We start from the raw sequence: 17,042 nt of genomic DNA, 5'->3' as shown, positions 1-17,042 counted from the left end.
TGCTGACTAGATAAAGTTTCATTTGTCATGAGCTGAGCACGTGCCCTTTTCTTCGCCATCTTTTTGCGCAGCAAGTTGATCCGTTTTTCTTGATTGCAGGGTTGCAGTGTAAAACCTCGTTAATTTAAAGTCGTTGGGACCGAGAAAAATGTTCGAATTAGCCGGGTTTTCAGTTAACTAAACACCGCAAAAATCTTGCCCAGGTAAAACATTTTATTGCGGGAACATGTTGGGTGCAACCCTTTTTCATTTCCGCTCATCCTTCTATGCATCAGTCATCAATGAAAGCACGCATTCATTTGCGATCACAATGCCAGCTTTTTAGAATTGTTTGCTTCAAAAAGCGTTTGCTGCTAGTATATCGCGTTACCATGATTTTATGGCAGTGGACAGCGCACACCCCAATCACGGCGTGGCAAAGCGAACATACTAAAAACCATGCTTACGTAACCGGGCGAGCCGAGCGCCTCACCACAAGCCCGTGCAGTGATATATTATCGCCGCGCAGCACCTTGGCGCGACGCCAAGAAATGTGCTGTGAAGTTCGCGACATTGATGGCACAAAGCAATGAAACGGGCTAACGATGACTTTCCTTTTTCTTTTTTCTTTTTTTCAAAATCTCAGCGGCATATGTGAGGCGTGGGTTTGTTATTTGAGATTCCCATTAACCCTCTGTGCCATGGCGCACCATTAAAATAAACTGCGTAGGCTGATGTTGCGCGCTCTCACCCGGTCAAGGGCACGGAACAAGAGTGGTCGTATCGCAGTGTGTGCATTGCCGCTGCTATGAGTGGGAGATGCTGCGTTGCAGTGAATCACGTCTCCACCTTGGCAGGGGCGTGCTTCAGTGGTCGGCAAGCCATATCACAGTGCCGGGAGCTCCAGAGTTTGGGCTCTACAGCATATCAAGCATGAGCATCGCTTTGCGGGTTAACTTGGCAGCCCTGAAGTGTTGTTGCTTCATTGATTTGCTGTGAAATTGGGATCCAGCATTCCAGCAAAGCACCGGAAACTTTCGAATTAACAGAGCTGGTACAAGCGGCCGCTTCAAATTGTGTGGTGTAATTTACATTAGAAATTAAGTGATAGCAAAAAAATTTTTAATTATCTGGAATTTCGAATTATGCAAGTTCCAATCATCGAGGTTTTACCGTGTATATGTCTGTATTTCTGAAATAAAAAGCCAGCTGCTATTCAGTGCCTGTGCTATGTTCTTGCCCCGCCCTGTTTTAGCACTGTTTCCACCATGATCGTAAACCAACAAGCCCAACTCTCCACTCTTCTCCTTATTGACATTGGAACATGCGACGCATTATCTGAGACAGTAATCAACTGCAGTTGCCTACTGAGGTGTACACAATGAAAGACTGGCACCTTCTTTTGAGGTTAACAAGTGCCATCTGTGGCGGCACACCTGTTTCCCAGGCAGCACATACTATTGGCCCAACATAGGACCAGTGTGTTGCCAGCATAATACCAATATTGCGCCTCTGGTTTGTTGCTAATTTCAAGTGTCATAGATGCTTCTATCTGGAGCTTCCATGAAAGTTCGACACTGCAGTGTGGAAGTGACCCTTGGGCATTGTTTGTGACCCAGGCGGCCGAGTACTGCCCCTTGCAGTGCCTGGAGTGGCTGACCATGCAAGTGCCTCGGAACAAGCTGGCACACTCGTGGGTCCTCCAAAGCATGGACGTCTGGGTCGAGAAGTTTCTCATCGCTCATGCTTTGCAGAGGGTGCGCAATGGTACGTACGGTGGGCCTTCAAAGTTGGACCGTTGGAGAAAGAGAAAGGTTGCTGTGACGTCAGGGGCTGCCCTGCCTGCACTGTGTCTGTAATTGTTTACGTGACTGTGTGTGTTTCATCTGCTAATTTCAAATATGTAGCCTCTTTTTTTTTTTTATGCCAGTTATTTCTGTTGACATTACATGCTTACGTCCCTTTGTTTTTATAGAAAATGGAGAAAAATAAAGTTAATTAGAAAACTGTTAACATGTGCCATATATATATAAAAATGCAAGGAATTTGATGTTGGAAGGACTTACATATTGATGTTAGTCATTTTGTACTGTGTTGAATTTCAGCATTGATAGTACTAGTTATAATTAGACTGCACAAAAAAAAAAAAAGAGGGCAAGCTTAAATTGCTAAATCTGCTTCCAGTGTTGCATGCTTTTATTATTTAGCAGCATGCTGCAACAAAAATTCTCTACATGCTGAGAAATCTTTCTCCTAATCTTACACACTGTTAAAAATTGTATTTTGAGAATTAAAGGAAAGGTAAAATAAACAGAGATAAGCTATAAATTGGAATTGTACATTAGAATTACAAATTTGAATTACAACGGTAGTTGGTTCAACAAGTGAAAGCATCATTAATATACAGAGTATGGGGCTGCGAATTTTGCAAATGGTATTTTTGAAGGGCTGATTTTTCTTTTTCATGATTGTAGAGACTAAAAGATCCACAGCCACCCCTTAAAGGAACAATGAGAAGTTTAGATTGACTATCATCAATTGAGTGTCACATTCTAAGGACAGAGAGACCGCATTCACAGAAAGCGGACCATCTATAAGAGAGAAAGGTGGAAGATAAATGTGGGTAACAAAAATGCAAGGTGTTTTCAATATGTAACTTGCGATAAGTGCATTTTTGTACGTTAATCACTTAGGTTGGACAACTCTGCCGTCAACTTCCAGTTGGCAATCACGGAGTGCACTCTGAGGGATTACTTTTGAAAGGTGTGCTGCTGTTAGGTGGTTTGAGGCAGAGCAAGCTGAGGGCACAGTCAGCGTGCACTGCTCACCAGCGCTTTGCTTCGAAGGAAGCAAGAGTACAAGTTATAAGCAAGAGTTTATTACACAGAAAGCCGCATTACAAACACTGCACTGACCCCCAGACCTCATTACAACCCGTAGCCTCCCACGCATGGCCTCGCATCGAGCTTATTAAGTTACCAAGGTGGCCCAATCGGGACACAAGATCGACACGGGAAGAACAGAACGGATGCTGTGGCAACAGTTCTCAGAAGAGCTCCCTTTGGGAAGGGGTCAGCAGCGCAGCTGCCGTCCCCTCCCTCTTGCAGTGACACCACAGAGGGCCTCTAGCTAGCAAAAGAGCAGCACCAGCACCGGCTGCATGTTTCGCGTCGCTTTGGGAACATGATCCCCACAACTCTCATCTCATCAGTGTCCCAAATTTGAACGAAGTAGAAGAAAAGAAAAACATCCCGATTCGACCTCTGAATCCATCAGCATTAATTGCATCTTTTGCCTCCAGACGAACATGAACATAACTGCACAAAGCTGAACGAATTTTACTGAGAACCGATATTGAATGGAGTTGTGCTCGGTGTGCCTGTAACTTTCGGCATGAAGGCTCCTTCTTGTTGAACATCACAGGTGCTTGTGGTAGTCTTGCCGTGTTAAGTAAGCATGTTTTGTTGTGTTGACATGTGCATCATGAATTGTTCCTGTCCTCAATTTTGGCTGTGTTCTTCAAGTTTCACCGCACTTCAGCGAAGTATCTGGGCTGCAGACTTTCAATATTGGTGTCGTGTCAATACTACTTTAGTTTTTTACGGCAATTTATTCATCTACTATGTGTGTTGGTGACTTGGTAGTGGTTGTAATTAATATAGCGTCTGGAAAAAAGAAAATTCCCTGAGTGTGAAAGACATCTTTCCCAAAATCTACAAGCATGTTACACTGCAGCACCTTTCCTAGGTTATTTCGGTTTTAAATGTGGTTCACATTTTTATGGAGGTACCCTGTGGCTGTGCTGAGGGCATCCAGAAAAGATCGGTTTCTGATACCTTTTCCTGTTTCTTATCCTTGCAGTGGCAGCCTTGTTGTTGGTCTCCCTAGTGCCAAGTTCCCAATTTCGGCAGGCCTTCCGCTCAGGGAGAAATGGGCTGACTCCTCACAAAGATCTGCCTGTGCGTTTCCTCACATTTCTATACAACCTTTAAATACAGGCAACTGTTCTCAAACACTTGCGTCCCATTCTGCTTATTGTTTATGCTAAAAAAAAGAAGAAAAAAAACATTTGGTTACATACAATTCATCTGCTTCTACCTGCTAACTGCTGGCACCTTGTGTTACCCTTACCGATTGTCAATTGATCATCAGTGCGTACTATAGAACCATGCCGTTACATTCTTGAATGCTGCATTTCCCTAACTGCTGCATCTTCCTGCACCAGTCCTGTCGAGGTTTTTATACAGGCCCACGAAATACAAACTCAACTTTTATGTCGCAAATGTGGCAGCTTCCTGACATGCTGTATTTATATTGTAATTGGGGCTTTATATATTTCATGTAGACCCCTTGACAGCCCGCACTTTATAGCCCACCTCACAGCGCAGAACGGTGATTGTGCCAAAGGGGAACTGTAGGCTCTGTTGTTACTAGGTAGTAGCTTCTTTCATGTTGCACCCACGCCACCACGGCTAAGCACACCAGTGGTCATCGTAATCTTGTTGCAACAGTTAATGCCGTCCTGTCGCCGCTGCAGCTTGAGTGCGAACGTTCGAAGGCATGAAATTTCCAGTGGCAAACTGCAGAGATGCAGTTGGGCAGGTTGTCTGTTGGACACGTTTCTTTCATCAGCATTTTCCTCGTTGCCTGCAGCTTAAAAATGTTATTTCTGGGTTCCAAAAGACAAGGATCGTGTTCGATTAAAGTGAATGCCACAAAGATGGAGCAGAAGCGTACACGCACTCGCGAACTTAGCATACTCTGTGTGCCCTGTCTCTTTGCTGCTGCCTCCTAACATCTCGGGCAAAGTGAGAGCCATTATTGGGAATTTAGTTTATGTACATGCAAGCAATCACAAGATCCACAAAGCCTTCCAAATTCACAAGAACCACATGGTTCCCTTACTAGAAATAAGAGAAATTCGCACGCGTTTCCCTGCGATTCCCAGGAGATGGAATTTTTTCATCGGTCCCCACGAAATGCTTAACATTGGGGTTATACCATATGGACGTTTTGCGTGCTAGGCTATTGTAGTAGACTGACTTGAAAAACAATTTGCAGACACGTATTTCCACTGTAGTACCTGCTGCAATGCAAGTTCCACTTTTATACATATCAGGTGCTGCAACAAGCATTCTTTTGGTTGGAAGCAACTTGCTCAGTGAGGTTAATTTACTCGTACTAGTACTTCAGTGTTGCTTTGTTTTGCATTTGGTGGTTTTGTGTGGGTACCAACTAGGTACACTACTAGTACACCAACTAGTACACGCGGACTTTTCTTTTTTTATTTCAGATGAATCCGGAAGCTGTCTCTGTGATGCATCAGGTAAGGCAAAGGGCTGCACGTTTGTTGCTTGGGTTGCTGGTTTAACACCAGTTGTACCATATGCTTGGACAAGCTGCTGCACTTTCTCAGTCTTGAGATCTGCTGATATATTTTTACTTTCATCACACAGGTGTACCAGTTCCTATTGCGATTGCTCAAGAAAGCAAAAGTTTATGTTGGTGAGTTCCAAAGTGTGGATCTTTCCTTTGGTTACCTTATGGCCTTGCGCGATTTTGTAAGCACACATTTTTATTAGGGTTGCACAAATGTTCTAAATTACGAATGTTTTTTTGAGTAGCATGTGCTATTCAATTCAATTTGCACCACCCTTCCAGCGTGGTTTCTGTCTCACACCTTCACGGTTCAAGACACTGTTTGTGTGGTTGAGGCCCGGCACCAGATTCGCAGCCTGGCGAAGCGACACGCGAGGGCTCAGTGGCCTATATGTCATCATGAACACTTGTGTTTGTTTAGGGCTGCATTTCACGAAGGGTACTTTGTCTTTGGGCATTGTGAGAGAGCCTGGAAGGGGTGGCCTCGCTAGCATTGCTCCCCAGGCTGCTGCTTCTCTGCCCCATTTCGTGAGCCGTCTTGTTGCTTTTTGCTAGTGTTAACAATCAACTGCTGACATAACTGGGCGTGTGCACAGTAAAGTAGTCCATGAGAGCATTCAGTAAACTCCCTTTTCCATGTGAGCAGTTAGACTATGATATCAGACACCATTTTTCGCTAACAACCATTATCAAATAATTGCAACAAGGTATTTCTGTATCATTCCTGTTTTCTTGAGTTGGTAGGCCTTACAGGGGTAACAAATTTTGCTGCTGATCGATGAAAACATTTTTTTTTGCATGATATTTCTTGTTTCTTTTCATAGCTTAGTTTTTGCAGAGAAACATTTTCTTTTTTTAAATTCAACTTTCGGTACTAACTTTTGAAGCTATTCAAAGATGTTGCGTTTACAACCAGTTTTCATTATTCATGGTACTGTTTTCACTTTGCAGCCAAAAATTTGTTGTTTACACAGTTATAATAAATTTACTCTTTGCTGGTCATGGTTTGCGTTTCATCTGGAGTTTATAACGATTGAATTAAAAGGCTATTTCTTTTGATTCATACTTTTTTTTAATATTTGAACCTGCTTTGCAGGCAAAATTTTGGTACTTGCGCAGCTCAAGTTTTCGTTTATAAATAAAAACTCTTCTCAATGACATCGATTTGCCCTTGCTTTCAGATCCAGCTGTTCACGGCACTGCCAAGCTGATGTACTACTTTGCAGTTCTCACTTACTGTCTAGTGGGAAAACAGGAGAAGTTAATGGTAAGCCTTTTATTACTTGCTTGCACACTAGAGAAACTAAGCATTGTTTTTTTTTTTTTTTTTGCAATTTTATGTGCACTGGTTATCGTATCTTGCCACATACAATGAAACCCCATTGATATGATCCTGCTTAACGAGTTTTTCAGCATGATACATGTTTTGTTTTTTTCATTCTTGTCCAATGCCCTTGGTGGGTTAATGCATTCTTGTACAGGTAATATGATCGTAATTTCAGTTAGGTTTGGATACCACGTTACGAAAATAGATGAAAAACTTGGGTGGTTTCGAATTTTTCTAGGAGGTGATAAAAAAGTCTGAATAGGAGAGGATAGTACCCATACTTGTGATAATATTCGTGGAAATTCTTTGGCATAATCTTCAAAAGATTACTTGCAGAATAAACCCGCTATAGTAGTGAAACCACCCTCTCGCTTTTGTCATTGAGAATTTGCATTTCTGAAATTTTCGTACCATATTTCGAAGTTTCGTAAGATGTTATGCACCGATGAGCTATCGGCACTTTTATCTTGTGAGATGTTCTGCGAGGCTGGTGCTCCCAGCAAATAGGCAGAACTCCGTTTTAGACGCCCTTTGCAGCTTTGTTAAAGGTGCAAAACTAATTAGGGGATGAAACTGCGACTCTTTCGGTGAGTTTTGGGAAAGCTTGCCACTAAACATCGAGTTATTTGTAAAGTCAATTATTTGTACACAGATCATTTCTGCTGACATTTTCAAACTATACTTCGTTAGCCTGGTTTATTCATGCTGGCGGCTGCTTTTCTGGACGAGCTATAGACTGCATACGAGTAGACTTCCTGTGACCTCTGAAGCATCTGTCATGTCGGAACCTGAAACTATGGGACCGTTGGCAGTTTGGCGTGCCATTTAACCAGGCTAGTCAGTTTGGCCACACTAAAGTGTGGAAGGCTGGAAAGTGCATCCAGTTTGTCGTCGATTTTCATTCACTTCCAACTGATGGCCTTACGGATGCAGTGCGACGTGTGTTGTTTTAAGGTGCGTGTACGTTGCAATACCATTCGACAGGAAACTGTGCAGACTTGCAGAGGGCTGCAAATTAGGTGTTCAAATTGTATTCGTAGGTGACATAGACATTGCAGAATGCGTGAAGTTACGTTTAATTGATTCTAATAGAGCGAGCTTTAATCAACTGCAGCCATGCTTAGTGAAATTGAATTCAGCCGCATGTTCACTGGGACAAGCATACACATATTATGATGTGTGTATTCTGAAGCATCATGCTACTAAAAGCATATCAGGTACAGATCTTGGTCCGCAGAGTCTTTTAATAGACATCTTTCAACCTTGCGCTCTGGAAGTGTATTGCAAGTGTAGGCTGATTGTTCCCTCTCACTTTTGCTTGATTTCAGTTCAGCCCCTATTTCCTTGACCTTTGGAGCCTATTCCAGCCTGGCCTCTCAGAGCCGGCCATTCCTGTTCATCACAATAAGCAGGTGGGATAATTGAGGCTCAGTAGCACCCTATATAACATTACACTGCATGCAAGTGCATTGAAAAGGGGACTCTCATACTTGTTTGCAGATTTTTTTCACTTTGATGTCATTCTTTATTGTAGAATGTCTCGCCTTTTCCAGACCCTGCTGCTGTTCTGGTACCAAGCGTGTGTGGATTGCCCGGAAAATGTCAAGCTCATCGTGCAGAACCCCCACGTCACCAAGAACATTGCCTTCAACTACATCCTGTGAGTGGTGGCGGGCTTGCTGGAATTGTTTGGAGCTTTCACTTTTTAGGATGGGCAAGTGAAGAGAACTCCACTGGCAGACCGCATTATGAGGAACACACCTGATCATGTCTCTGTAATCGTCTGCAACTGTAGTACGCTGTGCTAGGTGGCCCGTGCAATCTTGTGGATGCTGCACGTACGGAGTAGTTGTAACGGCATTCATCACACCTTCACTGGTGGAAATCGGGGGGATATTGCATGCACATGCTGCCATTTGTAGAGCTCCTTGTTGTGCTAATTGATGTAGCAGGATGCAAAATAGCTTGGCGAGTGCATAGAAAGATAGCGCACTTCATGCACTTCCATCTGTCGGTTCTTTTATTAGTATTAGTCATACGTACTTGAGAGAGCCAACAATTTAGATGCAGAAAGAATTTTAACGAGAATTCGTTTTGCAGCCTTTATGTACTTAATTTTCAATGGTTCACCATAGATATTTGAAAGATGCTGGTGAGAGGATAAAACAGTTTTGAGTGTGCAAAATCTGTGTAATTGTCTTTCTATGCTGTTGTCAAAAAATAACGAACTCTCTTTTCAATCTGTGTTATGCCGTCAGTAGTAGATTCCTGTGTGTCCACAGTTTGCAAGTTAGCGCATCAGAGCAGGCAGGTAGGATGCTGCTAAGGACTACAGTCTCGGCATCCACAGGCTTGCATGTTATATTGCTTTTTATTTTCTGCAGCATAAATTTACTATTCGGGCGAAGGATGTGAAGGCAGCAACATACGAATTTGCTAAATGTCTCCACTCATATTCGGGAGTTATGCCGGACATCATTGTATTTTTGACTCTGGTTTCTTTTTGTGTTTTGGATGGGGGTGAGTGTGTGTAACATTATTCAAGCGTGCAAGTCATCCTACGTAGTGCATTCATTTCTCTCTCCTTTTGCGCGATGGCTGACAGGGCGGACCACGATGACCAGGACGTGGTGGTGTTCAACCGGTGCATGTTGCCCGCCTACTACGGGCTTCTGCGCCTATGCTGCCAGCAGTCGCGGCCCTTTGCCCGTCAGCTTGCTGCCCACCAGAACGTCCAGTGGGCCTTCAAAAACATCACGCCATACACCACCCTGTACACAGCGGTGAGTGTCACAAGATTGCACATTTTGAACACTCGCAGGTTGACAAGAATGGGGCTAGCAAAGGGAATATTTGTGCCATTTGCTGGGCAGGGGATTTGTATGGCCACATTTAGCTGACGAGAATAAACGAGGGATAGCTTTATCTTGAAGAGGAAATTAATGCCTGTCAAAAAAATAAAGGGGAACAAAAAGAGGTGTGTTATTATCGTAAGCATTAGCTAAGGCCAGAACTGAGGTCTCATGCACTGGTGGACTGCTGAGTGAAAGTGGAGCCTTACAAGGACATAACCAAATTTCTTGGATACTGAGTCTTGCTGAGTTAGAGGGCAGTGAGGTGGCTCATAACCTAGCTTAAATGCTTATTAGCCGAGCGAGTCCTTCCCAGCCTTTCCTCACTTCCCCCTCGTCTGAATAGAGCAAATGACTAGAAACTCTGTGTCCTAACCATAGGAAATGTCCTCTACTACACAAAAAGCTAAGTACAGGAGATGTTGTATCCTGGCAGCAAATACAGACACTCATTTTGAAACCTGTATAAATACAGTAAAGTGTCTCTTAATCAGTACCCTGCTACATGCCTTTGGTGCGACAGAAGTCCCATACCTTTCAATGTTTCATGGGGGTGTGCGAGCAAGGTGGCCCACACATCTTGCAAGCAGTCATCGAACTAGAGTATCCCTGGAAGATAAGCTAAAGCTCATCACCAGGTCTGTGAGGCAGCTTGATTTAGCCAATAGAGTTCTGAAAAGACGACCCTACCCGTGTAATTGTCAAGCAGTTCTCGAGGTCCGTTTCCCATTAAAGTTTTCTCTTTCTAAGAGATAAGGGGGAGGGGCAGTGCAAAAGAGGGGGAAGCTAATGAGACGAGGGAATGTCAGGCGGGAGAAAAGGGAATTGCTTCACGGTCCTTTCACTCATGTCTTTGCAGGCTGTGGGTGAGCTGCTGAAGCTCATGGAGCTGTTTGTATCCCTGCCGAGGGGTGCCAGTGACCAGGAGCAGCGGGAGGTGGGGCTGTTCAAGCGCACCACCCTGGCGCTCTACTTGGGTCTCGACCCTCGGGTCTGCTGGGCCACCCTTGTGGCCGCGCTGCGCATCCTCATCTCCACCCCGCAGGACCGTCTACTGGCACTGGCTGCGGGGGGACTGCCGGTCCTCTTCCAGGTCGGCCCGACTTCCTTTTCTTCCTGTGCAAAGGGAAGCCCGCTCATGCAGTTCTTTACTTGAAGTGTACAAAGTGGCACTGACCAAAGTCAGTTTCGTTGGTCTCATTATGATCAACCTGAATGTTGCTCGCAGAAAATAGAAACAATAAAAAAATTGGCTTAAAGGACCCCTGAAATGCTACTAGCGGTAATATTGCTGCCAGTGTGAAGAAAAGGAAGAGAAGCAAAAGACGACGAAGTTCCCGTTTCGCGCTCGCACCGTTCGTCCCTGGACTTCGCCAACACTGGGCTTTCTGTGTTACCAGCTCTGCGGGGAGAAATGCGAGAAATCCATAGAGATGGTCCTTGTGAGTATTAGAGTCAGATTTGAAAACTGAGTAGAGTGTATATTTTGCAAATAATTTTTAAAAAGTGCTTTCTTTTGGTAAATAGCTTAATAGTAAACTTTAGTAAATAGCTGTTCATAGGTCCTTTGTGATACAACGTAAAAGATGGTTACTGGCTACCCAGTGTATGAAGAGCAGCTGTGCACTTTCATCGCCAATGCTGTGCATTTCATTGCATCTCTTATCGTGCGCTGCCTAAGATAAGGGATGTTCGATGTAATTGAGCTGAAAAGCATTGCAATGAAATGGCAATTCTCTGCATGTGGGTCCCGCTGCATTGGAGGTGAAAAGCAAGGCACTCATGTGCTGTGCGATGTCAGTGCACGTTAAAGAACCCCAGGTGGTCGAAGTTTCCACTACGGAGTCTCTCATGACCTTAGTCTCTGTGGGACGTTAAACCTCACAAACCAGACCAATTCATTGCATGGCGGCAGTTTCAAACATGCCGAGCTCCTTTCCTATTGGAAGTTGTCTGTGGAGGACACAAACATGAACCTACTGTGGTGCTGTATGTTGTAATGTTGTAACGTGTGGTTTGCTCACTTCTATGTACTGGACTGTCCGCCACAGTGCACTGGCATACAAATGTGTATGAATGAAGTGCTGCGTAAGTGTTACACTTAAGGTTTTGCATGTGAAGTATAGACATTTTTTTTTTCTTTTTTTGCTGTCAGCTATGATTGGGGGCTGGAGTTCTCGGTTTTTACTTTTGTTCATTTTGGAGCACATTTTCTTAGCATTTACTTCTTAGCACAGTTTAGTTGGTGATTTTATGCTGATGAATAACTGGTTTTTGGGGTGTTCATATAACATACCATTCCTCTGCAATCAAAAGTCACTTAAGATATATTTTAGTCACCTTTTTTAAGCACTAGCAGTAGGTTTATCAGTAGTTAATGTAAACATGGTCTTACCTACAGCTGTGTATAATAGTGCCAAAAAAAAACACACAAAAAAAACTGTGGAAATGATTCAAGTCTCCAACACTAACACAAATTGTTCTTCTCTTCCGCTCTCCTAATTCTGCTGGATTGCAATGAAAATTGCCCAATACAGTGTTTGCTTACATCTGTTTTCAGTTGAGGTGCAGTTACTTCTTCCTGGTCAGTATAGGGCCTCTCAACATGGCACCCATATCCATTCTGTCCCGTTTTCTCCCTGCTTTTTTTTTTTTCCTCTTTGTCACTACTCCCATAGACATCAGTGAGGAACTGTCAAGTTCTTAAGAATGATGATCTTTCCCGATTCAAACCTAATTTTTAAAATGACCGTGACACACTTTTATTGCTTTTTATTTTATTTTGAACCAAAAGTCCCATCCATGTGTTATTGCAGTTAGCACTTTGCTGTCAAGTAATGACATGGGATGGGGAGTCATTCTTCCTTTACCACTGTGTGGCGCGGGCAGGCTCTGCACACCCTGCATGTGATGTACCACGAGGCCACGGCCTGTCACGTGACGGGAGACCTGGCTGACCTGCTCTCCCTCGTGCTCGAACTGCTGCGCACGTGTGCTTCGGCCGGAGCCGCCGAGCCCCTGGCTGCACTGCGGTCGTGGCAGCAGCTGGGCGAGGGGCTGCGGCGCCTGCTTACCCTCCTCAACAGCTACGTGCCTCCACAAGTGCGCCTGCTCTGCCTGGGTGAGCCTCTCCTCGACACTTGCCGTGTCAGGGCCGTGCACTTGTGAGCAGACCTGATCGCTTGTTGTTTGTTTCTCAGCGTCTTATACGACATTTGGAGTAAATCTATGTTACCTGAACTTGTACAGCCACCCAAATCTTTAACTGGTGTGCGTGATAGCCGCTTTTTCTGTGATTCTTAGCGCTGCAGAGGAGTTAACCTGCTAAAAGCCTAAGTCTCGGCAAAGGCTCACCAAGCCCTAGCTAAATTTTGACCTTCCAGCAAGCTTTCCGACAAGGTGCAGGAGCACAGAAAATGGAGCTGTCATGCATGCCAGTTAAAGATTTGGGCGGCTATACAAACTAAGAAAAAGGGTGGGTGAGTGGGCGGGTGGGTAGGTTGGGTTCTATGGCGCATAAGCAACTAAGGCTATCATGTGCCAAAAGCAAGGTTAGAGTGTGTTTTTGTTATGAAAAGAGAAAGTGGATGTGTTAAAAATCTAGTTTGTTTAGAAACTTTCCTTCTTGTAGGAAACTAAAAACACACGTTAGGTCTACGTTTGCTCTTTCTTCTGAAATAATGTGGGATGGAATGGAATGGAATGGCATGATTGTAAAATATACATAGTAAAATGCTTTCTCCGTAGTGCCTCGAGTTTTGAAAATGTAGTTAGAATGTGGTTTACGGTGAGTGTCTGTCTGCATTCTTCACAGGTAGGTTTGTTATGTTTCATCAGTAGAAAGTTGTGTGTAAGATGTGTGTGTTCAATATGAAGATGGCATGCTATAACTTCTGTTGCAGTAAACCCTTGTTACTTGAATTTGCACAAACTGAGGAAATAAACTGGGTTTATGGGTTAGCAAGGGACTGAAATTCTCAGTGTTCAGTGTACTTATCTTAAATTTCAAAATTTAGATTCTTTTGGTATTAGTTTTTAACGTGGATTATAATGCATGAATTGTGCGCTTAAGTGATGTCAATGGAGTTTCGTGGCGCTCCCGTTGCTAGATACTTTACCGGTACGGACCACTATGTCAGAACTAAGCCTGCAGTTTCTGTTCATTGTTCAGCAGTTGTGTGATGCGGTTGCTGTGCCTCGAACGGCACTGCCACCTGTCGAAGGAGGCTCTGAGGTGCTTGCTCCTTCCCGCGGATCCTCTCCGCTGGTCCTTCCAGCCGCCTCGGGTGAAGAACACAGCAGTGTACCATCCTAAATGGTCGGAAGTTACAAATTTTTTAAACCCACTCAAAAGCATCAGTTTCCGACCAACAGCATCTTGCACTTGTCTCATGAATTGCCCTCTGCTCATAGAATTAGCTGCCAGCAAAAGCCCATACGCAGAATGCTGGGCCTTGCGTGAAATTATTTGCACCAATGTCTATTGAAAGTCTCTATGGCTCATCCACTACGCTCATGTGGTTCAGAAAAGGAGATCACTGCATGCAGGCTTTAACTGGCTGTGAACCTGACTAGCAGTGACCTGCCTATTTAGATACGCTACAATAAGGGACTTGACACACACCGAGTGAGGTTATGCTTTCATGCACTGCTGCGATTATTTCACGGTGGTTACTTTGATCATGTTTCAGTTGGGGTTTGAAACTGCTTAGTTTTGGTAACAGGGGACAAGAGGAAAACACGCGACAGAAACATTGGGCTCCAAGGCATCCTGTATAACCCCACTGCATACAGTTTGAACCATGTGCTAAGGCATCTCATGGTTGCTTTTCATGAATCTTGTTCATGGTTGAAGTTGGGTTGTTGGTGAACACTGGGAGCGGATATTTACGCTAGGCTTGGTATTCTGGCTCACTTCAGTTTGCAATAGCCTTCACAGCTGGCTGTAACCCTGCAGCTTCCTAAAATGGGTGCCTTTCTGAAAATGGCTGTGGCTTTCTACACTAGATTTAGCCCTTTGGAAAGACAGTTATTTTGTCCAAGGACAATGGGCACCTTTTTTTAAAAATAATATGCATATATAAATTTAGTTTCTCACTTCAACCACAAAGTCATGTGCTCCTTTTGCTCCTTAGTGGAGAAAAGCTGTTGAGTCATCCTTGACAAATTGAGAAATCCACTATTGTTGCACCTCTTACACAAAATGCTACCCTGCCTGGTTAGTCATTGCTGAAGCCAGTGCTACATCTCTTGCTCTTTTCCCCTGTTCTGCCTTATGCAGAGGTACTGAAGGAGTTGGTGACACTACTGCCTCGTGAAACAGTCGGAACGATTGTGCCCCTTCTGGCCAGCTGCCACAGCAGTTTTCTCGAGAGCAACGGACTGAGTAAGATCCTGTCATTCCTCTTCATTTTCTTCTTTTTTTTTTTCTATTCTTGAAAATTGTCGATAATCTGAGAATGATTGATCTGTTCTGTGTGTCGGGCTTGAAAGAGCATAGCGATAGGACATGGAAGAGAACAGTGCTGCCACAGACCTCTGTTGACGTATTGATAAGCCCAACTTGTGCACTTGTCCAATCTTCTTGCAGTGACAACTGGCCCCTACTTTCCCCGACGAGGTCAGAAGACTTATCCTACCAAAACGACCATAAGGCCGCAGCGTCCCATCTTGCAGATGTTTCTCCATCTCAGCCAACTTGAAGCCTCCAAGGTGAGGTGTCTGCAAAAGCCGTTATTTGTCGCTGCATTCCTTTTTATATATGTATATACATAAATCAAAGTCCTTGCCCCCTGCAAAGCATTTTTCTCTAACTTCAGTGTATCTACTAATATTTGGTTTATCACATTAGTCATGATGAACAAGAATGGTCTTTTTTTTTTCTTTTTTTTTTTTAATGGTCCTTAGCCTGTTAGCAAACGCTGTGCATGTTAACAGTTGTTACCAATACTTGCCTGTTAATGCTAGGCCACCATAGCCTAGCTTTGTCCAGAGCCACTCTGCTGGTGTGGTGAATGTATGATTGTGCCAGTATTTCTCACTGTCCTTCTTTTGCGTCTTTTCTTGTATGTCATGATTCAGGGTGTTGACCCAGAGTACGACCAGGCCCTCTTGGATTTCTTCCTCCCATACCACCAGTTTGTGGAGACCCTATTCCGAGCTGCCCTGTCTCAGGGACTAGTCTCTCAGGACCTGGTGAACTTGAGTGAGTTAAACTCTGTCTCACCCAGAGATAATCAAAAGCACACCAATAAGATGCCTAGACATGTGAGCTGAATTGAGACAACACTCTTTGGTGTTTATTTCTTGCTTCTAGGTGCCATGGTGTCAATTGAGGGCGTCCCACTGCACATTGACCTCATCCCTCGGCTTTGGCTGGAGATCCTTCAAGGAGAGGCAAGTGCTCTGTTATCAAATGTAAATATTGAGAGCAAAAAATGATAAGGGCGGATGCAAACCATGCTGTTCAGTTTCGCTGCATTCAATCCGTTAGGATTGTACTCCTTGCTTGTTGGGTGTGACTGTTTATATTGGGTGTTAACTGACCCATCCCATTACTTGTGGGCAATTGATACAATTAGGGCACTGGTTGTAGCCATTGCATGACGGGAAAAATTGAAGACAGTTGTGAGAGGCTTTTCTCTTACAGGGAAATGATAATGTTGACCGAATTCACTATTTTGCGGACAGTAGAACTGCTCTTTGTTAGCTGCCCCCAGTGTGCACGAACCTAGCATTTTCGCAGGGGCTACTTGCTTGATGATGATGCTTGGAGCATTTTACATGGCTTCATCACATTTGCTATTTTTGTAGTAACTAAACACAATGGTTCTTAATTATAAGAATGTGCATACCCAAGTATCTTGCGTTCAACAGCACACAAATGTGGTATGTACAATTTGATGAGCACTTCTGAGACATATCGTGCCTTATAATTCATACAGTGGAACCTTACTAATTAGAGCTCACTGTGCTTGAACTTCCGGTTTATTTTCACTGATATGTTTGTTCCGTCTTGCATGCTTTAAAATCCCTTAATTTGAATTCTGCACTATTTTAAGTTTTCAACCCCTTTGATTTCAAACTGGCGAGGCGTGGCTGTACATCATTTGCCGAAGCAGTTTTTTGCACCCGCTTGAACTTGCAGTACTCCAGTCTGTTGTGCACAAAAACATGCGTGCCGAATTAGCATTTTGACATTTAATACACCAAAGAACATAGCTGCAGTTATACATACAGTCAAGTCCACTTATAACGAACTTGACGGTCATGCAGTTTTCATTCGTTGTATCTGAGGTTTGTAGTAAGTAGACTTCCCCTATTTCAGCCAATAAACACGAACTTCGACAAAACTGGTGATTATTTCAATTTAATGTTGCTTGTGGAAGTATGTGTCTTTTAAAAAGACAGTATCAAGCCACTTTTTAAACAATCGAGCATAATCATATGCTCCGGCCGAGACACTTTGTGAGGACTAGCCACTTTACAAGCACGATAATAGTGAT

General features: G+C 43.8%; 1 protein-coding gene across 1 annotated transcript in view; it reads left to right on the top strand.

The window, feature by feature from the left end:
* puf (ubiquitinyl hydrolase 1 puf) overlaps positions 1 to 17,042 on the top strand; it is a 109,430-nt gene that overhangs the window by 82,307 nt on the left and 10,081 nt on the right. Inside the window, exons 59-72 of the mRNA XM_084582591.1 lie at positions 1,599 to 1,746; positions 3,841 to 3,938; positions 5,273 to 5,305; positions 5,436 to 5,484; positions 6,540 to 6,625; positions 8,014 to 8,097; positions 8,239 to 8,345; positions 9,291 to 9,468; positions 10,397 to 10,630; positions 12,427 to 12,658; positions 14,819 to 14,923; positions 15,128 to 15,249; positions 15,619 to 15,742; positions 15,854 to 15,933. Of these exons, the coding sequence (XP_084438717.1) occupies positions 1,599 to 1,746; positions 3,841 to 3,938; positions 5,273 to 5,305; positions 5,436 to 5,484; positions 6,540 to 6,625; positions 8,014 to 8,097; positions 8,239 to 8,345; positions 9,291 to 9,468; positions 10,397 to 10,630; positions 12,427 to 12,658; positions 14,819 to 14,923; positions 15,128 to 15,249; positions 15,619 to 15,742; positions 15,854 to 15,933 (1,680 nt within the window). The remainder of the gene's footprint in view (positions 1 to 1,598; positions 1,747 to 3,840; positions 3,939 to 5,272; positions 5,306 to 5,435; positions 5,485 to 6,539; positions 6,626 to 8,013; positions 8,098 to 8,238; positions 8,346 to 9,290; positions 9,469 to 10,396; positions 10,631 to 12,426; positions 12,659 to 14,818; positions 14,924 to 15,127; positions 15,250 to 15,618; positions 15,743 to 15,853; positions 15,934 to 17,042) is intronic.

This window comes from Amblyomma maculatum, chromosome 10 (genome assembly GCF_055883805.1).
Source record: "Amblyomma maculatum isolate TAMU_Amacu chromosome 10, ASM5588380v1, whole genome shotgun sequence".
Lineage (NCBI taxonomy): Eukaryota > Metazoa > Arthropoda > Arachnida > Ixodida > Ixodidae > Amblyomma > Amblyomma maculatum.
Note: the sequence above shows the minus strand (reverse complement) of the source record. Positions and strands in the feature narration are given on the sequence as shown.